Consider the following 17,643-nt stretch of genomic DNA (forward strand, 5'->3'; position numbering starts at 1 on the left):
TGGTGTCCCTGTAGTGTTGACGAAGTGGACCCCCATTGCAGAGGCAGAGCAGGCAGACCTGAAAACAGTCTCTTTATGGGTAATCGTTAAGAATGTTCTGGCAAATTATTTCTCATGGAAGGTACTAAGTGCAATCACCAGTCCACTAGGGACACCAAAGAAGCTACATTCTGATATTGTGGCGTGTAAGTCGTTAGATGAGGCAAAAGTTTTTGTGGAGGTGGATCTCACGAAGAATCTACCAAAGCATTTTTCTTTTAAGTCTGAGAGGGGAGGTGACACGGTTGTTGAGTTTGTGTACCCTTGGTTGCCTCCACGGTGTACGACATGTTCAAAATGGGGTCACCTACATTCTGACTGTCTCCAGAGGAAGATGTCAATGACGCAAGTTGTTGCTGTTACACATGCCACGACACCCACTCAGGCCACAGTCGGTTCTGTGGTGGTACCAACTCAGGTTTCTGTGGACGAGCCACTAAAAGCGCCAGTGATTATTCCACATTCCACTGTTGATTCAGGGCATGAAGCGGTGACGGATGTGACAAAGCAACAGAACTCTAATGTGGCAGCGGGGGCGGAGGACCAAGGTTGGTGTACCCCAACGAAGGGTGTCCGTAGCCCTAACAAACCACAAGAGCTACGATATGGAGAGGTCTCTATTATGAGTAATTCATTCTCATGCCTTAGTGACAAGGGTGAGCTAGGTGAAGATATGTTCGGAAATAAGCGTGAGGAGGTTCAAGAACGTGTTGATATTCCGGTAGAGCAGTGCAGTACCCAGTTGCAGAATGTGGGTAACGCTGCTGAAGCTCTCACGGGTGCACTGCGACCATCTTTACCAAGGGCTTCAAAGGAGGGTCACAAGTTTCTGTCAAAAGATGTCCAACAGAGCTCTAGAATTCAACCTCCTGGAGTGATGAAATCTCGTCAATCCTCAAAACCTCTCTGATGTCGGGTTTTTTCTGGAATATCCGTGGATTTAACAAAACCGAAAAGCATAGAGTCGTCCGAGAGTGGTTGGCTCAAAGGCAATTTGATTTTGGTTGTTTACTGGAAACAAAGGTGAAGGTGAATCGAGCGGACAGAGTTGTGCGCTCTGTATTCGCAAACTGGTCTGTACTTTCTAACTATGAAGAGCACCGTTTAGGCCGGATTTGGGTGGTGTGGAGGAACAATGTGAGAGTCACCCCAATTTATAAAACCTCTCAACTGATCACTGTATCGGTACTCTTGGATGACAGACAAGAAGAATTTTTTGTTTCTTTTATCTACGCTGCGAACCTTGCTGCAGACAGGAAGTCTCTTTGGGAAGACCTGAAACACCATCATGATTCCCCTCTGTTTACGGACAAAGCATGGATCCTTTGTGATGACTTCAATGAGATTCTTGAGGGAGATGACCACTCTCTGTACGGCACTCATCCCTCTGTTTCCCCTGGTATGCGAGATTTTCAGGAGTTGGTTCGACATTGTGAGCTATCGGATATGAGTTACCAAGGACATTGGTATACATGGTGCAACAAACGGCAAGACGGGGTTATCTGTAAGAAACTGGATAGGATCTTAGTTAGTAAGCAGTGGATACAACAATATCATCAGTCCTATTCCGTGTTTGAGCATGGAGGTTGTTCGGATAATATGCGTTGCAGATTTTATATTGCTGGGGAAGCCAAAAGGGTTAAAAGACCTTTTAAATTTGTTAATGCAATTACTACTCATCCGAATTACCAAACAGAGATTGCACAGCGATGGAGTGCTTCTCCTCCTCTTTTCCACTCTACTTCCGCCATGCATCGTTTTTCAAAGAAGTTAAAGGCTCTGAAACCCCATCTGCGCCTCTTGGGAAAGCAAACCATTGGTAGTATCTCTCTTCGCACTAAGGAGGCTTATAAGCGTCTTTGTGACTTTCAGAAGCAGACAATGGCTAACCCCTCATCGATTGCAGTCTCTCGAGAGGCAGAGACAAATGAAAAATGAAAAAGACTTTCTGATATAGAGGAAAGCTATTTGAAGCAGAAGGCAAAACTTCATTGGCTTAAGGTTGGTGACCAAAACAATAGAGTTTTTCATGCTTCAGCTACCATGAGGGAGTTCCAAAACAATATCAAGGAAATACAGTGTGATGATGGGACCATTGTCTCTACTCAAGACCAAATCAAAAGCGAGGCAGAGAGATATTACAACGATTTCCTCACACAAATCCCTGCGGACTATGCTTGCTGGTCACGTGAGGAGCTGGAAAACATTTTAGAGCACAAGTGTACTGACAGCGATAAAAACTTGCTTATCCATGAGGTTACGAAGGAGGAGGTTCGTCGTGTTCTTTTTGCGATGCCAAACAATAAGTCTCCGGGTCCGGATGGTTACAACGCTGAATTCTACAAGAAATCATGGTCTATTGTGGGTAATGATTTTCTGGTGGCCGTACAATCGTTTTTCAGAACCGGCTTTCTGCCGAAAGGAGTAAATTCAACCATCTTAGCCCTGATCCCTAAGAAGAAGAAGGTTAGGGTGATAAGTTTACTGCTGCAATGTTTTGACAGCGATAAGTGTACTGACAGCGATAAAAACTTGCTTATCCATGAGGTTACGAAGGTGGAGGTTCGTCGTGTTCTTTTTGCGATGCCAAACAATAAGTCTCCGGGTCCGGATGGTTACAACGCTGAATTCTACAAGAAATCATGGTCTATTGTGGGTAATGATTTTCTGGTGGCCGTACAATCGTTTTTCAGAATCGGCTTTCTGCCGAAAGGAGTAAATTCAACCATCTTAGCCCTGATCCCTAAGAAGAAGAAGGTTAGTGTGATGAAAGACTACCGCCCAATTTCCTGCTGCAATGTTTTGTATAAGGTGATCTCGAAGATACTAGCTAACCGGCTCAAGATTGTTCTTCCAAAGCTCATCTCCCCCAATCAATCAGCCTTTGTCAAAGACAGATTGCTAATGGAAAATGTTCTTCTCGCCACATAACTAGTTAAAGACTACCACAAGGAAACCGTTACTCCTCGGTGTGCAATGCAGAGTGACATCTCAAAAGCTTTCAAATCAGTTCAATGGAGTTTCCTTCTCACTACTTTGAGAGCACCTGGTTTTCCTGAACAATACGTGCAATGGATTCAAACTTGTATTACGACTGCATCATTTTCTGTACAAGTGAATGGTGAACTGGCGGGTTACTTTGGAAGCTTACGTGGCCTCCGGCAAGGCTGCTCCCTCAGTCCATACCTCTTCGTTATTTGTATGAATGTCCTTTCAAGAAAACTCGACATGGCGGCTCGAAACAGAGAATTTGGTTTTCACCCAAGATGTCACCAACTAAAGCTCACTCATTTATGCTTTGCAGACGATTTGATGGTCTTTGTAGAGAGAGACAAGACATCAATCACAGGTGCTTTGGGAGTTTTTGATGACTTCGCTGTGCACTCAGGCCTCCATATCAGTCTCGAAAAATCAACTATATTCATGGCAGGGATACCAGTAGATCAACGACAGGCTATTCTTCAACAATTCCCTTTTGCAACTGGTACTTTACCGGTGAGATATCTCGGTTTGCCTCTACTTCCAAAGCGAATGTCCTCTGCGGATTACTCACCTCTACTAGAGAAGATTCGACTGAAAATTGGCTCGTGGACAGCAAGGATGCTCTCCTTTGCTGGCAGAATGCAACTCCTTCGCTCAGTAATTTTCAGCATCACCAACTTTTGGATAGCCGCCTTTAGGCTTCCGAAAACTTGTATCCGTGAGATAGATAAGCTCTGCTCTGCGTTTTTGTGGTCAGGGCCATCTTTAAACGCAAAGAAAACAAAGGTCGCCTGGACAGAGGTCTGCTTACCAATGAGTGAAGGGGGCTTAGGCTTACGGTCGCTTGAGGAAGCTAATAAAGTGAGTGTTTTGAAACTAATCCGGAGACTTCTATCTGCTAAAGGTTCTCTTTGGGTGGATTGGGTGAAGAGATATCTTTTCCGTAATGGCACTATATGGGCAGAGAAAGACAACACCAACAAGGGATCATGGATTTGGAGGAAGATCTTGAAATATCGGGAGATAGCAAAACCATTCCATCGGATTGTTGTTAAAAATGGTGAATCAGCATCTTTTTGGTTCGATAATTGGTCTCCTTTGGGCTGTTTGTTGGACTTAATCGATGAAAGAGGACCTATAGCTCTTGCTATACCGGAGTCAAGCACTCTAGCGGACGTCATGAACAAGACAAGAAGGAGACGACATCGACATCCTCTCTTCATATCCATTGAAGAGGAGATTACGAAACTTGTCTCCACTCGCTCACGAGAGGACGATGTGGCTTTATGGAAGGGGAGGAACGATAACTATCTAAAAGATTTCAGCACAAAGCACACCTGGTCAAACATTCGTATAGCACGTCCAACAATGATGGGCCACAAAGCTATCTGGTTCGCCAATGCCACCCCTAAGTACGCTTTTATTACATGGCTGTTGACAAAAAACAAATTGGCAACAGGGGACAGGATGATCCTGTGGAACACAAATGCTGATCCAAGCTGTATCTTCTGTAACCATTCCACGGAGACTCGTGAGCATTTATTTTTTCAATGTCCCTTCTCACAGCAGGTGTGGGAGCAGTTGGTGAAAGGGCTGTTGCACAACAACTATACGGCAAACTGGCGAGATGTTCTGGCTCTACTCTCGGGGGATGCACTAGACGCAACGCGCAGGTTGCTCTTGGGATACGCCTTTCAAAACACCGTACACTCACTCTGGCAAGAACGCAACAACATGCGTCATGGAGAACCGCTGTCAACTATGGAAAAGCTGGTCAATTATGTCGACAAGAATGTCCGAAATCGCATGAGCACCATGAGGGAGGGGGTGACTGTCGAATTCAAGTTTGGTTTGCAGCCAGATTACTTTCAAGATGAGATATTTTTGTTTTTCAGTCTAAAAACAGTTTTTCATTCAACTATGTAAACAAGTTTATTTTCTTTTGAATATAATTTAACATTAGATTCAAAAAAAAAAAAAAAAAAAAATAGTGGTGTCGATCGACACACCCCTGGTGTCGGTCGACACCCACTCCGAAAATACAAAAACCGGTTCGCGGATGTTACAATTCTCCCCCACCAATAAGGATTTGTCCTTGAATCCCGCAGCTCCGTCCATCCGTCAAGGACCTCCGTGCCACCGTCAACACGGCCCACACGTCTTCCAACCGGACTGAACACCGTCAGCCAAGGTTCCCCGTGCCACTATCGCAACAGCCCGCACACCTCCAACTGAACCATGATGATGTGATCGCAGGACGGGAGCTCGGCAAAGACGACCAAGACACGTCAGACGCAACCGAGATGCCTGACCAAGACGCATCGGATGTGGCCAAGACGCCTACTTCGGACGCGGCCAAGGCACCAACGATCCTCTCGGGAGCCACCACACGATCAAGGAGCTCAACAAAGGCGGCCAAGCAACGGCTCAACCTGTTCGTCCGGTCATTCACCCAACACCCACCGATCCATGAAGACCTTGAAGACTCAGTTCGATTGGTCTTCACTCTTACCCAAGAGTGAAGACAACAAAGTCACCTAAGCAAGGATTTGTACTCTTTTTCCTTACTCCGGGTTTTTCCCATTGGGTTTACCGGAGAAGGTTTTAACGAGGCATTGAGCTTGGTACACAACGCCCTAAGGCTAAGTCGCTTCCCGCGTCAAGGCCAAGGCGGTTATCCTTCTCCCTCTTATCTTTTGGTTTAAATTTGAACTTTGGGAATATTCCTTTTCTTTTGAACGTTGAGAGAGTTTGTGGCTAAGCTTGTTAGTCAAAGGAGGCGACGTGTTCCATTTGCAAAAAGAACACGTCAAAGGACGATGTGCGGACCAAGATGAGTCCGCGTGTCCTTAGGCCCCTTCCTTACCCTAGCTATTTAAACTCCTCTTAGCTCTTTGTTTCTCCTTAGACTTGAATAAAATTAAACCTTTCTCAAGAGCGAATCTTGATCTTGTCTCACTCTTCTCTTTCTTCAATCCGGAATTGAATATCGAGAAAACCCTAACAAGCTTCGAACCGGGTTCGACCTTGTTAGTGACCGTATCAAGAGGAGAGCCAAACCTCTTGTGTCGTCTTTCAATCCACCCTCTTTTCCATCGTTCCATCTCTTATCTCTTCCACCTTTGCATCTTACCAAAACCACACTTAGCCGTTTCCGCATCCGTTCGTCTATATTGCATCCGTCCAACCCAATAGAGGCCTCACGACCGTACTCGCAAACGGCTCGTTGGAATCTCGCCATTTTTCGTTTCTCTCGTTTGAATCTTCCCTAGATTCGAAACCTCAAAGCTTGTCCGAGGAAAGTTTTGCGAGTCAAGCTCTGTCCGACGACGTTCGCTCCGACCGTTCCGCATCCGCGACCTTCGGTCACATCAGCTTGGTATCAGAGCTTCAAAAGCTCCTACGAGGTTGTTTCGTTCTAAACTCTTCCCTTTTGTTTAAAGTTTCGATCTTTAGGTTGTTTGAAGGTCTAGTATGCATCATCTTGTCTCGTTTGTGTTGTTTGGTCTTTTGGTTTAAATTGGTGCATGCGTTGTGTAGTTAAGCTTTTGTCTAGGTTCTTAGCGGTTTGTTTTGTTCATCCTGTTCATCTTCTTGTTCATCATTTTTCTTACATGTTTGCTTTTAGATCGATAAAGCTAGAGTTTTGTTTAGGATTCGTGTTTTTCTCTTTGGTCATAAAGCAATTTTTGTCTTTTAGTACTTTTACTTTTGCTTTTTTGTTTTGGTCATAGGTTTAATTTGTGTGAGCTATCCTCAATCATTGGTGACGAAATAAAATCTATTGTGTGGTCCTATTGAACGTTTGGTGCTCACGCGTGTGTGCTTTTTGTTTTCATTTTGCGAGGTTTAAATTCAAACCGCGTTACACGTCACCATAGGCCGTACGGACGATGGCCGAAGAACCACATCCAGCACCACCTGAGATAGGAGTCACTCTCGCCGCATTACAAACCGGCATAGAACGGCTCGCGGAGCGTTTAACAAGAATCAAACTGTTAAACCCTCTCCGTGAAGATTCTTTGCCTGCAAGGCGACCACGACGAGAACCGGCGAGCGACCAGTCTGACGAAGACTTCGAACCGGCCATCGAATATGGGTGGGTCAACTTGCCGGGGATAGATGTAGGGCCTAATTAGAAAGGTGGGCCCATGGACTGAGAGTGGACATGGACTCACTAAGCAAGGTGGCGGTTGAGGCGTTACAGAGACAGAGGCTACATCATGGTTTGTCAAAGACACTTCCACGAATACATTGAGAAATTTAACATTAGTTACTATCAAAAGATTTTGTGACGTTAGAAAAAAGTTTTTATTTTTATTGGTTGTCAGAGCAAGCCATTTTGAGATAGCAAAAAGACGTGAACATTTTCTCTCGACAAAGGAGGAGGGCAGAGCCGAGGTTCTCTCTATGGTGGAGAAGGTTGGACACAAGGTTATCGCTCTAAGAGAGGAAGGTGGAGGAGGTTGGACGCAAGTTTATCTCCCCAAGAGAGGATGGCGGAGCCAAGGTTCTTTCCATGGTGGAGGAGGTTGGACGCAAGGTTCTCTCCATAAGGGATGAGGGTGGAGCCGAAGTTCTCTCCATGGTAGTCATATATTATTGTGATGATACATCATTGATCAGTATATTTTTTATTCAAAATATTTTTTAAGCCAACAATCTTAGTAATTAAAAAATTACGCAGAAGTTAAAGTAAAATAGTTGGCTTAATGTGTTCATATAGACATTTTCTAGGTGGTGATAAAGAATATATTTGTAACATAGAGTATAGGTATAAAAAACATTTTTAATAGTAACATACATAAAAGATTTGTAAATGGGTATAAATCAGCATATTATAATAAAATAAAATTTATAAATAACATACAACAAATTTTCATATATTTTTGTTAAATTTAATTTAATTTATAAAACTTTAAACCCGCACATCGGGCGGGTCCTCATCTAGTTAGATGTAAAAGTAGGCATAAAGAAAGCTTTTGAGTTCTTATCAAATAGTTTCAAGTCTCCTACTCCTTTAACAGGTATACGGCCACCAATAGCAATGATAACACTACCAGCAGCTGGTTTTATGTTGCTTATGAGACTCGGGTTACTTATCATGTGATGAGAAGCTCCCGAGTCTATAACAAGAGATTTACTAGGTTTTGAAGCAAAGAAGGTGGTACCGGAGTCCTTTAATGCGGCAATGGACTTGATGAGAGACTCCAAGTATGATTTCCTCACAAGGTCTCCATAGGATGCTGCCATGGCCGTGGTCATTGCACCTCCTTGGTTCGCTGCACCAGCGCCTTGCCCGCTTGAGCCTTCTTGAGAAATATTAGCCTTGAACTTAGCTGGCTTGAGGTGGGGGTGAAGAATCCAACATTTGTTCTTCACATGTCCCCTCTTCTTGCAATGGTCACATACCACCACTTTCCTATCCTCATGCTTGTAGACACCCTTGTTAGCAGTGACCAAGTCTTCCTTGCCGCTAAAGAGACCTAACGAACCTTGTTCCTTTTGAACTTGGGAACACACATCCTCCAGGGTCGGCAGCTTGGCGCCACGAAGAATATTCTTGATGAGGTCGTTGAACGCCGGATTGAGAGTCAGAAGAAAACCAAAGACCTTGTCTTGCTCCTTTATCTCATTCAGAATGGCTGGATCGATTGTGCTTGGTTGGAGCATCTCAAGTTCGGCCCATAGGGATCTAAACTTCTTAAAATTGTAAACTCCAGGTCTTCTTGATGAAGACAGTTGATCGCCTTCTTGACCTCGAACACTCGGGTCAAGTTGGTCACGTTCCCATATACGTTTGCAAGCGTCTCCCACAACTCCTTGGCCGTCTTGCAGTACGAGTATGCTTCAAGGATTGGTGCGTCCAGCGAATTTTGGAGAATGGCAAGCATAGTCTGATTTTCTTGGAACCATTTGATTTCCTTTTCGAGTTCAGCCTCCTTGTCTTCTTCCTTCTGTTCTTTACCGTCTTCTTTAGTGACTTTCTTGGGGAGTTGGTCTGTTTTGACATGAAGCCATAGTCCCCGGCCACTAAGAGCGGTCTTTGTGGTTCTTTTCCACAACAAATAGTTAGCTCCCTTGAGTACCACCGGAGTAACGATACGCTTAGTGATATCCATGGATGAAACTTGAGTATAAACAGTGTAGAATAAGTAGTGGCGAGTAGAGAATAAGAAGAGTGATCAAGTATAAAGAGAAGTATAGAAGTGTGAAGAGTAGGTTTTAGAGAATCATAGATCGAAAAACATGCTCTGATACCATGTTAGTTTAAGCGGAAGTAAAGAGATTTGTGTAGAGAGTAATAGACAACATGAATATAGAAGAAAATTGTAATACCATAAGTGTATATGTTACAATGTCGGCCTAAGTGCCTTTTTATAGAAGAGAAACTAGGGCTACTCCCTTTACACTCGACAATATGGAAATAGCGACATAAAGAGAGAGAAGGGACCGATCCCAAGAGTGATAGTGCCGTGACTTGGTCTCCCAAAGAGAAGCAACCTGTGACCTTATCTCCTAACGGCTACAAGGCGACTTCGAGATCCTTCTAATGGGCTTCATTAAGTGATTAGGCCTCCTCTCTTCTCAATGCTTCGATATGACTCGGCCTTATTGATAATCGTACAGACGATCGTACGGTCGGATGGAACATGGTCAATACTAAAGTATCACATCAAGCATGAGTATTATGGAGTACCTCCTTGCATCTTTAAATATGTTGTTCATCAATTCCACACAGTTTCTTGTGTCTAGGTTGTATCTTTCTCTTGGAAAACACATCTTGCTCATTTTTATTTCTTGGTAGATTCTTCAAGATACTTGGCAGCAGAAGGATATCCTTTCGTAAAAGAAGCATAAGCAACGTTGAACTCAGCCACTCTATAAAACCTACTAGACTCCATGAATCTCCATGCAACAACATCTTTGTTGACCTTAGAAGCATAACCTTTCACATTTTGGGATGAATACCATATACAATACGCATGAGGAGCCCAAGGATACACATTAACTCTGGCTTTGATGAAACTTGAATTTCTGTCAGTCATAAATACTATTTTAGAAGAGTCTCCAACAACGGTTTTCAACATCTCCAAAACCCAATTCCAATTTGCATCAAAAACACCAAAGGCCAAGAGATAATGGTGACAAATTGGAATCTTGGGGCGAGGCAAAAACAAGAACACTTGGATATCCGTTCTTTAGAAAAGTTGCATCCATAGTTATAACTTTCCTCATGACTTGAAACCCTTCAGTGCTAGCTCCCAAAAAGTACATGAATTTTTTATCTCATTGTAATGCACATATGTTTTCGTACCGTCATTAACCTTCTCTAACATGTGCAGATAACATGACAGCATCTTGTATGTTTCTTCTAGGCTACCTTTCAAATCACTAACAACTTGAATTTTCCCTCTCAATACCGTGGAATATGATGTATTAACACCTAATTTGGTATTGACAAGATCGATGATAATTTTAGGAGGTGAAGTTTTCATTTGCCCTAGACAATCACCATGCAAAAGAGATGCAACTAATTTTGGAGTGCCTTGTCTCTTACTATTGCTGGAATTTTGACTAGTCCGAGAGCATGTATGCATCTTGTTTTGCCTTTTAATAGAGAAAATATATGTCTCTGGAATCCTAGCAGCTCGTAAATCCCAATTACATCATTCTTTAGGACATTTTAGCACATAACGCATCTTGTCCGACTTTACTATTGCAAAACTAACACAATTAGCAAATGAAGCTCTATCCACCACATCTTGCAATGCCCTCTTGTTTGGAAATTCTTGAAGTTTACTCAGACCCAAACTGTCATACTATGGGTTAATAAACTTACACTGTTCTAAAACAGGCCGTGGCTCAGTATATTCATCACCTTCATCATATGATACAATTTCACCCTCAGTAGTAGAATCACCCTCTACAGCCTTTTTTTGTTCTTTGTCTACGTAGACAACAATTGCGTTAGGTGCGATTTTGTCATCCTTCGAATGTTGCTTTTCAAAGTTCATACCAACAGAACTTTCGTCCACTATTTGGTCCTCTTTGGGCATTGTGGGAGAACTTTTGTTTAAGTATTTGCACGTTTTGGATGGGCTTGGATGAAAATCATGAATCTTAATGTCTAGATATGCTTTGTAAATCCATGGAGACCTATCCATAGTTTTTCTATCTACTTAACTTTGTTTGTTTTTTTTAAAGTGAATAGTTTTGGTTTTTCTATCCACTTTAACATGTATTCATTTTAAGAGGTATTCACTTCATATTTGTTTGATATTTTCTGTTTAAAATTATATACTTCATTAAAAAACATGACATAATAGAAAATCAATATATATAAAATAAATTTACCCACAAATTGGCTCGTTTGAGTTGATTCATTTTGTTGACAAAAAAAAATAACTATACTATAGTAATAATTTTTTTTTGCATATTCAACTTGACCAAAACATATGTAACACATTTCTTAACATTTCAAGTTTAATATTAAATTACTCTATTTATATTTAATCCCAAACAACATAATTTAAAAAAAAAAAATACAAATTGTTGTTCTTCTTTTTAAATTAAGTCTGTACTACTAATCAATAACTTTAAATATATATATATATATATATAACATTTAAGCTTATAAGATTTCTTTCATGTATATTATTAAAATACTTTTCTTTTTGTGTCCAAATGTATATATTAATATACTATGTATATCTTTAGATTGTACCTTTTTTTATCCAAGTAAAGTAGTAATCCATAAAACTCAAGGATATTTATTTACGTTTGTGATTATATTTTTTAACATATAAACTGATTTTTAAGATAAGGATGATGAGTTGGAGTGAAGACAGCGAATGTCCCCAACAGTTTTATTAGAAAATCATGCAACAAATGTATATGTGTAATTTAATACCAAAAAGAAATAATAATTATACTAAAAATAACCCAAAAAAATTTAAATTGATACTCCCACTTTAAAAAACAATAATAATTATACATTATATCCTACCCTACACCCATTCCTACCCAATCCATTTGACTCTCTCTCTCTCTCTCTCTCTCTCTCTGCTTTTTTTCTTCTCTCTCCCTTTAGTGTCACTTGTTTCATTGTTAGAGAGAGATTGTAAAAAAAAAAAAAAATTCTGAGATAATTTTTTTTTGTTATTGAGGTTGCTGGAATCTAGATCACCTGTTTTGAATCAGTCTTACCCAAAAACCCTAACTCTCTCTCCCTTCTCTCTCTCTCTCTCCATTTTAATTCTTAATTGAATTTTCCAAAGAGGTTGAAGAATAATTGGATTCACTTTTTTTCTTTTTTCAAACCTCGAGCTTGGATTTGCTTTTTTCCTTTTTTTTTTTCTGTGTGAGCTAAAAAAAACTCTGTACAATCGAATGAGATGCACTGTGTTTGATTGGATCGAGGATTTGTTGGAGATTTGATGGAAGTGAAGCTTTATTTTCTGGGAATTTCATGGAGGTTGTTGTAGTTCAGTATTGCTCTGTTAATCTCCAGTTTCGATTCTTCATTTCCTGGGTAAATTTCTTTTTAAGTAGCTAGCTATTTGATTTCTATCGATTTGTTTTTTTTTTTTTTTTTTTTGGGTATTCAGGAATGTTGAGCTACAAAGTCAGTAGAGCTTAGGTTGTAAATGTTAAACTTTCCCTTTTCAGCAAAATTGCTCCTTTCGTTTGTTTTTAGCTTCGAAGTCATCCTCTTGTTTGTTTCAGGTTTTGTTGATTTTATTGTGGTCGGGAGCTGCTGATGGGAAAGCCAGGCATCATCATCGAGTGCCTTTGCAAGGTGTGGAAAGTGGAGTTGATGGAGTCTCTTCTCATTCGTGTATCCATGATGAGATTATAGAACAGAGGAAGAGACCGGGTAGGAAAGTATATTCAGTTACTCCTCAGGTTTATCATGAGCCAACAAGTACTGCAAAAGCTCATAATGGGAGAGTATTGCTTAGTGTTTCTGAGGAGGAGGAGAAGGATGTGAAACAACCTATTAGGATTTACTTAAATTATGATGCTGTTGGTCACTCACTTGACCGAGATTGCCAAAGAGTTGGCGATATTGTGAAGGTGGGGCAATTCTTGCTAGCTTTTCAGTACTGTGAAATACAGATAGGGATTTATTTTTTTAAGTAAGTGAACTAAATTGTTTTTACTGAACTCAGTTGGGTGAGCCTTCTTCAAGTACTTTCCCTGCTGTCCCTGCGTGTAATCCTAATGCAAAACCTCCAGTTTCTGGTGATTGCTGGTATAACTGCACTTTAGATGACATATCTGGGGAGGACAAAAAGCATCGCCTGCGCAAGGTTTACTTGATCTTTTGTTTCTTAGATAAGTGAGTGTTACTTGTCACACAGTTGGACTGATTTATAAATCTTGCACATGTAGGCTTTAGAGCAGACTGCAGATTGGTTCAGAAGAGCGTTAGCTGTTGAACCTGTGAAAGGAAATTTGCGTTTAAGTGGATACTCTGCTTGTGGACAAGATGGTGGTGTGCAGCTTCCTCGTGAATATGTAGAGGGTAATTGCATTACTGTTTTGCTTCTGATTGGCAGTTTCATGTCAATTTAAACTTGTCCTGCTAGGTTTATTTTGGTCTAATCAGTTTCTTTCAAATCAAGCAGAGGGTATTGCTAATACTGATTTAGTCCTATTGGTAACCACAAGACCCACTACTGGTAATACCCTTGCGTGGGCTGTAGCTTGCGAACGTGATCAATGGGGACGTGCGATTGCTGGTATTTGGCCATTTCCTCCAGTAATATTTTGAAATCCCTGACATTGCTTTGATTTTTAAACTAAAGCCAAGAGTTGTGGTCTTTTTCAGGGCATGTCAATGTTGCTCACCGCCATTTGACTTCAGAATCTGGGACTTTGCTTTCAGCAACTCTCATTCATGAGGTTATGCATGTCCTTGGCTTTGATCCACATGCCTTTGCGCATTTTAGAGATGAAAGGAAAAGAAGACGCACTGAGGTATGTGATGACTTATTAATGTCCTCCTAATCCAGAAAAAAAGTTAGCTGTGATTTACATTCCTCGCTTTTTCTTTTTTTGTGTTTCGTTAACATGGATGAGAATGAACTTTCTATACGAGCCAACTTGGAATAAGCCATTCTTTTCATATTTTAGGTCACTGAGCAACAAATGGATGAAAAGCTTGGCCGGTTAGTGACACGCGTAGTGCTTCCACGGGTTGTCATGCATTCGCGGCATCACTATGGAGTAAGTTTCAAAGTTCTTAATTATTTTGAAAGCTAATTCCTGTGACCTTAGTTTTATGTCCTTTAGTCATAATAATGTCAATTGTTCATCAGGCATTTTCTCAAAACTTCTCGGGTCTAGAACTTGAGGATGGAGGCGGACGTGGCACATCCGGTTCCCACTGGGAAAAAAGACTGCTTATGAATGAGATAATGACTGGGTCAGTTGACACAAGATCAGTCGTTTCAAAAATGACTCTAGCGCTATTAGAGGATAGTGGCTGGTATAAGGCTAATTATAGCATGGCAGACCGTCTTGATTGGGGTCGGAACCAGGGGACCCAGTTTGTCACATCTCCATGTAACATGTGGAAAGGTGCTTACCATTGTAACACAACCCAACTATCTGGCTGTACATACAACAGAGAGGCCGAAGGTTACTGCCCAATTCTAAGCTATAATGGAGACTTGCCTCAGTGGGCTCGATACTTTCCACAGCCTAACAGAGGTATATCCTGTTGATTAACTGGAACATGCTGATACGAAAAATCTTAATCTTCCAGTTTTATTTATACTATATATACTTAGGTTGTTGTTACCTGCTTCAACCTGTTGGTTTTATTCGCAAAATATAATTTTTCTTGTCTTGGTTGTAATATCTGGATTAGAAACTAAAGTATGATATCCTGTAATCTAGTCCTGTATTTGTTTCTTGTTTGGTAAAGACTAATGAATTTGATACACAACATATTTCAGGCGGCCAGTCTTCCCTAGCAGATTATTGTACATATTTTGTTGCCTATTCAGATGGGTCTTGTACGGATATAAATAGTGCACGTGCGCCTGACAGAATGTTGGGTGAAGTGAGAGGGAGTGAATCCAGGTTATTGCTGGTTGACTGTCTCGCTGAATTTTTGTAAATATCCACATGGAATATTGCTCATGAAAGTGTTTGGCATATATATAGGTGTATGGCCTCATCTTTAGTGCGTACTGGGTTTGTTCGTGGCTCCATGACACAGGGGAATGGTTGTTATCAGCATAGATGTAGAAATAATTTGTTGGAGGTATGCCTTCTTCATCTTCTTCTTCTTCGTCCAAGGGTTTCAATTTTTTGTTACTTTTGGGCATAAGCTGTTATAGTTGAACAGCAGTCAGAAACAACACAAGTCATAGAGTCATCGGTTCTATTTCAACTTGTTTCTACGTTGATCCATGCTTTTACGGTTATTAATGTCTTCACATGTTTTCCTGGTTGAATTATAGGTTGCAGTGGAGGGAGTATGGAAGTTCTGTCCTAAAGCTGGTGGACCAATTCGATTTCCCGGTTTTAATGGTAAATAATGCTCTTATCTTCCTGAAAGAATAATAACATATCGTTAACAAATCTTTTGAACCATGAATTGTTTTGGTTTGTAGGTGAATTAATTTGTCCGGCTTACCATGAACTCTGCAGTACATCTGTAGTTTCTGTGCTTGGCCAATGTCCTAGCTCTTGTAACTTCAATGGAGATTGTGTTGATGGGAAGTGTCGTTGTCTCCTTGGTTATCACGGTCATGACTGTAGAAACCGTAAGTATCCTGTATCTTCCACACCAAATTGTCGTACTTGTCAAGTCTCTGTCTTTCCGTAAGATCTGAACTTACAAGTTTTGCTTTTCACCATGCAGGTTCATGTCCTAATAATTGCAATGGACATGGAAAATGCACAACGCAGGGTGTTTGCATATGTGAAAATGGATTTACTGGGATCGACTGTTCCACTGGTAAATGTCCATATATATATTGTCAAGAATACATTTATCAATTATATCTGACAACAGAGTTCTTTTAAACTATACAGCTGTTTGTGACGAACAATGCAGCCTACATGGAGGAGTCTGTGATAATGGGGTTTGTGAGTTCCGTTGCTCTGATTATGCTGGCTACACATGTCAGAACAGCTCTAAACTAGTTACGAGTTTATTGGTGTGCAAAGATGTGTTGGAAAGAGACATATCAGGGCAACATTGTGCTCCAAGAGAGCCTAGCATTCTTCAACAGCTTGAGGAAGTCGTGGTCATGCCCAACTACAATCGGCTCTTTCCGGGTGGGGCTCGAAAGTTATTTAATATTTTCGGTAACAGCTACTGTGATGAAGCAGCGAAAAGACTAGCCTGTTGGGTGAGCTGCAATCTTTTGTTATTTGTTTCCTCATGATTATAGGTGAGACACTAGCATTCTCTGACAGTGAACATTTGTTCTTTATGACCTCTGTAATCAGATATCGATCCAGAAGTGTGATGTCGACGGAGACGACAGACTACGGGTATGCCATTCAGCATGTCAGTCCTACAATATGGCGTGTGGGGCTTCTTTAGACTGCTCTGATCAAACCCTTTTCAGCACCGCAGAAGAAGGCGATGCTGAATGTACGGGGTCTGGCGAAATAATATCGCCATGGTTTAGCCGTTTGTGGAGTAGATTTGTAGGAAGTTAACTAGGAACAATTCGTGGATGAGAAAGAAAGATTTGTGTGTACAAGGTAGATAGTGAGGCGGAGTATTGTTTTCCAAGCTGTAATTTTTTTCTAGGGTTTATGAGGGGAAAAGATCCGTGTTTAAGTTAGGGGTCTTGCCTTAGCCTACGCTCATAGGTGAATTAGATTGTCTTTGTCTGTCTTTCGAGTGAAAATGCAATATGTATTCGAATATATATTATAGATAAAAAGGGATTTATAGGCCGAAGGCCTTCCAAGAGAAAAATAAGTAAAATCTACTTGATTGTCTTCTTCGTAATCGTAACTCTCTGTGTGTCTCCTGTTTATTCTTCTTTAGTTTCGTCCCTTAGACCCTAGAGGTTCAAAAGGTGCGGTTTGGAGTCTTAAGGATTTGTTCCCCAACGACGATCATTAGATTAAGCTACTAGTTTACATTCTCTTGTGATGTTGTGTGCATTAGAGTGTGGATCTGTGTCGATCTTCTTCTAGTGTGTAGAAAAAGTGTGATGAATTTTGGATATATTTATTGTAGAAAAGGTGTTAGTTTAATTTTGGATATATAATTGCAGAAGCGGATTTGTTTGGATGCAATGCAAGCATGTTAGCATTACCGGTTAAACATAACTATCAGTTAGTTGTTAATAATGATACTATGTTTGACAACCTGCAGTATGCATGTTGATCGTACTTGATACATAATCCAACTTGATTTGATTCACACGATTAAAAGAAATTGAGGTTAAAGCTTATTTGGGTTTAAAACACTACAGTCAGGTAAAAACATAGACACAAAAATAAAAAGAAGAAAAAGATAAAATTGAAATCTTTAGTATTTTACTAATCTGTATTTGATTACATAGGATAGGACTATAGTCTATTGGAATATAGCTAATGAATATATATAAATTATAAGTGAAAAAAAATGGAACA

At 40.7% G+C, this 17,643-nt stretch overlaps 3 protein-coding genes across 3 annotated transcripts; all 3 read left to right on the top strand.

Annotated features, from left to right (window-relative positions):
* Positions 1 to 948: 948 nt before the first annotated feature.
* Positions 949 to 1,977, top strand: LOC147919461 (uncharacterized). Its single transcript, XM_087503973.1, has one exon. The coding sequence runs from the start codon at positions 949 to 951 to the stop codon at positions 1,975 to 1,977; it is 1,029 nt and encodes a 342-aa protein (XP_087360099.1).
* Positions 1,978 to 3,015: 1,038 nt separating this feature from the next.
* On the top strand, positions 3,016 to 5,543 carry LOC147919462 (uncharacterized). Its single transcript, XM_087503974.1, has 3 exons — positions 3,016 to 4,522; positions 4,591 to 4,865; positions 5,130 to 5,543. Exons 1-3 carry the CDS (start codon positions 3,016 to 3,018, stop codon positions 5,541 to 5,543), a joined length of 2,196 nt encoding a protein of 731 aa, XP_087360100.1.
* A 6,465-nt stretch (positions 5,544 to 12,008) lies between these two features.
* On the top strand, positions 12,009 to 16,978 carry LOC104771388 (uncharacterized). Its single transcript, XM_010495898.3, has 15 exons — positions 12,009 to 12,556; positions 12,751 to 13,101; positions 13,197 to 13,337; positions 13,420 to 13,552; positions 13,656 to 13,769; positions 13,859 to 14,007; positions 14,164 to 14,256; positions 14,349 to 14,742; positions 14,991 to 15,117; positions 15,202 to 15,301; positions 15,501 to 15,570; positions 15,654 to 15,806; positions 15,905 to 16,000; positions 16,078 to 16,397; positions 16,498 to 16,978. Exons 1-15 carry the CDS (start codon positions 12,494 to 12,496, stop codon positions 16,711 to 16,713), a joined length of 2,520 nt encoding a protein of 839 aa, XP_010494200.1. The 5' UTR covers positions 12,009 to 12,493; the 3' UTR covers positions 16,714 to 16,978.
* The last annotated feature ends 665 nt before the right edge of the window (positions 16,979 to 17,643 follow it).

The sequence above is a fragment of the Camelina sativa genome, chromosome 20 (assembly GCF_030686135.1).
Source record: "Camelina sativa cultivar CO46 ecotype springtype chromosome 20, ASM3068613v1".
Taxonomy (NCBI): domain Eukaryota; kingdom Viridiplantae; phylum Streptophyta; class Magnoliopsida; order Brassicales; family Brassicaceae; genus Camelina; species Camelina sativa.